This window comes from Charadrius vociferus, unplaced genomic scaffold (genome assembly GCF_000708025.1).
Source record: "Charadrius vociferus isolate BGI_N301 unplaced genomic scaffold, ASM70802v2 scaffold3135, whole genome shotgun sequence".
NCBI classification, from domain to species: domain Eukaryota; kingdom Metazoa; phylum Chordata; class Aves; order Charadriiformes; family Charadriidae; genus Charadrius; species Charadrius vociferus.
The window spans coordinates 3,283-3,985 of record NW_009648289.1 but is presented as its reverse complement, the minus strand read 5'-3'; the positions used below and the strand labels follow the sequence as shown (position 1 = coordinate 3,985).

At 64.6% G+C, this 703-nt stretch overlaps 1 protein-coding gene across 1 annotated transcript in view; it reads left to right on the top strand.

Moving 5' to 3' along the window:
* Positions 1 to 703, top strand: part of CLPTM1 (cleft lip and palate associated transmembrane protein 1) — a gene marked incomplete at both ends in the record, with an annotated part of 4,509 nt that overhangs the window by 528 nt on the left and 3,278 nt on the right. Inside the window, 2 exons of the mRNA XM_009884537.1 lie at positions 4 to 67; positions 569 to 686. Coding sequence (XP_009882839.1) covers positions 4 to 67; positions 569 to 686 — 182 coding nt within the window. The remainder of the gene's footprint in view (positions 1 to 3; positions 68 to 568; positions 687 to 703) is intronic.

Here is a 703-nt window from a genome sequence, read left to right as displayed (position 1 = left end):
GGGCTGGACCAGCGGGGAGAACGCTGACGGCTGCTACGAACACTACGGGGAAGTCGACATTTCGCAGGTGGGTGCACCCGCTGCCCTTTTTGGGAGGTTTGAGGCCGCGTCGAGGCGCTGGCGGGGATTGCCGGCACCGTGCTCAAAGCCATCCCGGGAGCTCTGAGCGGAGCTCAGGCGTGGAGCGACTTTGACTGCTGCAGCGCATCTCTGCCGCTGCCTTTATCCGTATCCCCTTCGCTTCGGGACGCGGTGGAGTGGGCTGGTCTCTCTGCCGGCCGTGCTGCGGAGGTGACGGGGCTCGAGGCCGTCGTTTTGGTGACCACCCCGTTAAAGGCTTCGGGGTTTGCCCCGAGCCGTACGCTGAGGTCTGCTCCGTCGCAGGGCACGAGCCGGAGACGCGCTGCCCTCCGCATGCCGTGAGGCAGCGGTTCCTTCTTCTCGCTTTGCTTTTCGTACCGGGTCGATGGCGGAGGGGGGGACAGTCGGAATCGGTGCCAGGCGCTGCGACGGGGATTACGACCACCGCATCTGACCCGAAACCGCCTTTTTCGGGGTGTGATTTCAGAGCGTGCAGCAGAACGGCTCCATCTACATCCACGTGTACTTCACCAAGAGCGGCTTCCATCCCGACCCCAGGCAGAAAAACCTCTACAGGCGCCTCGCCACCGTTCACACCTCACGAAGTACGGCTCGGGGCGGG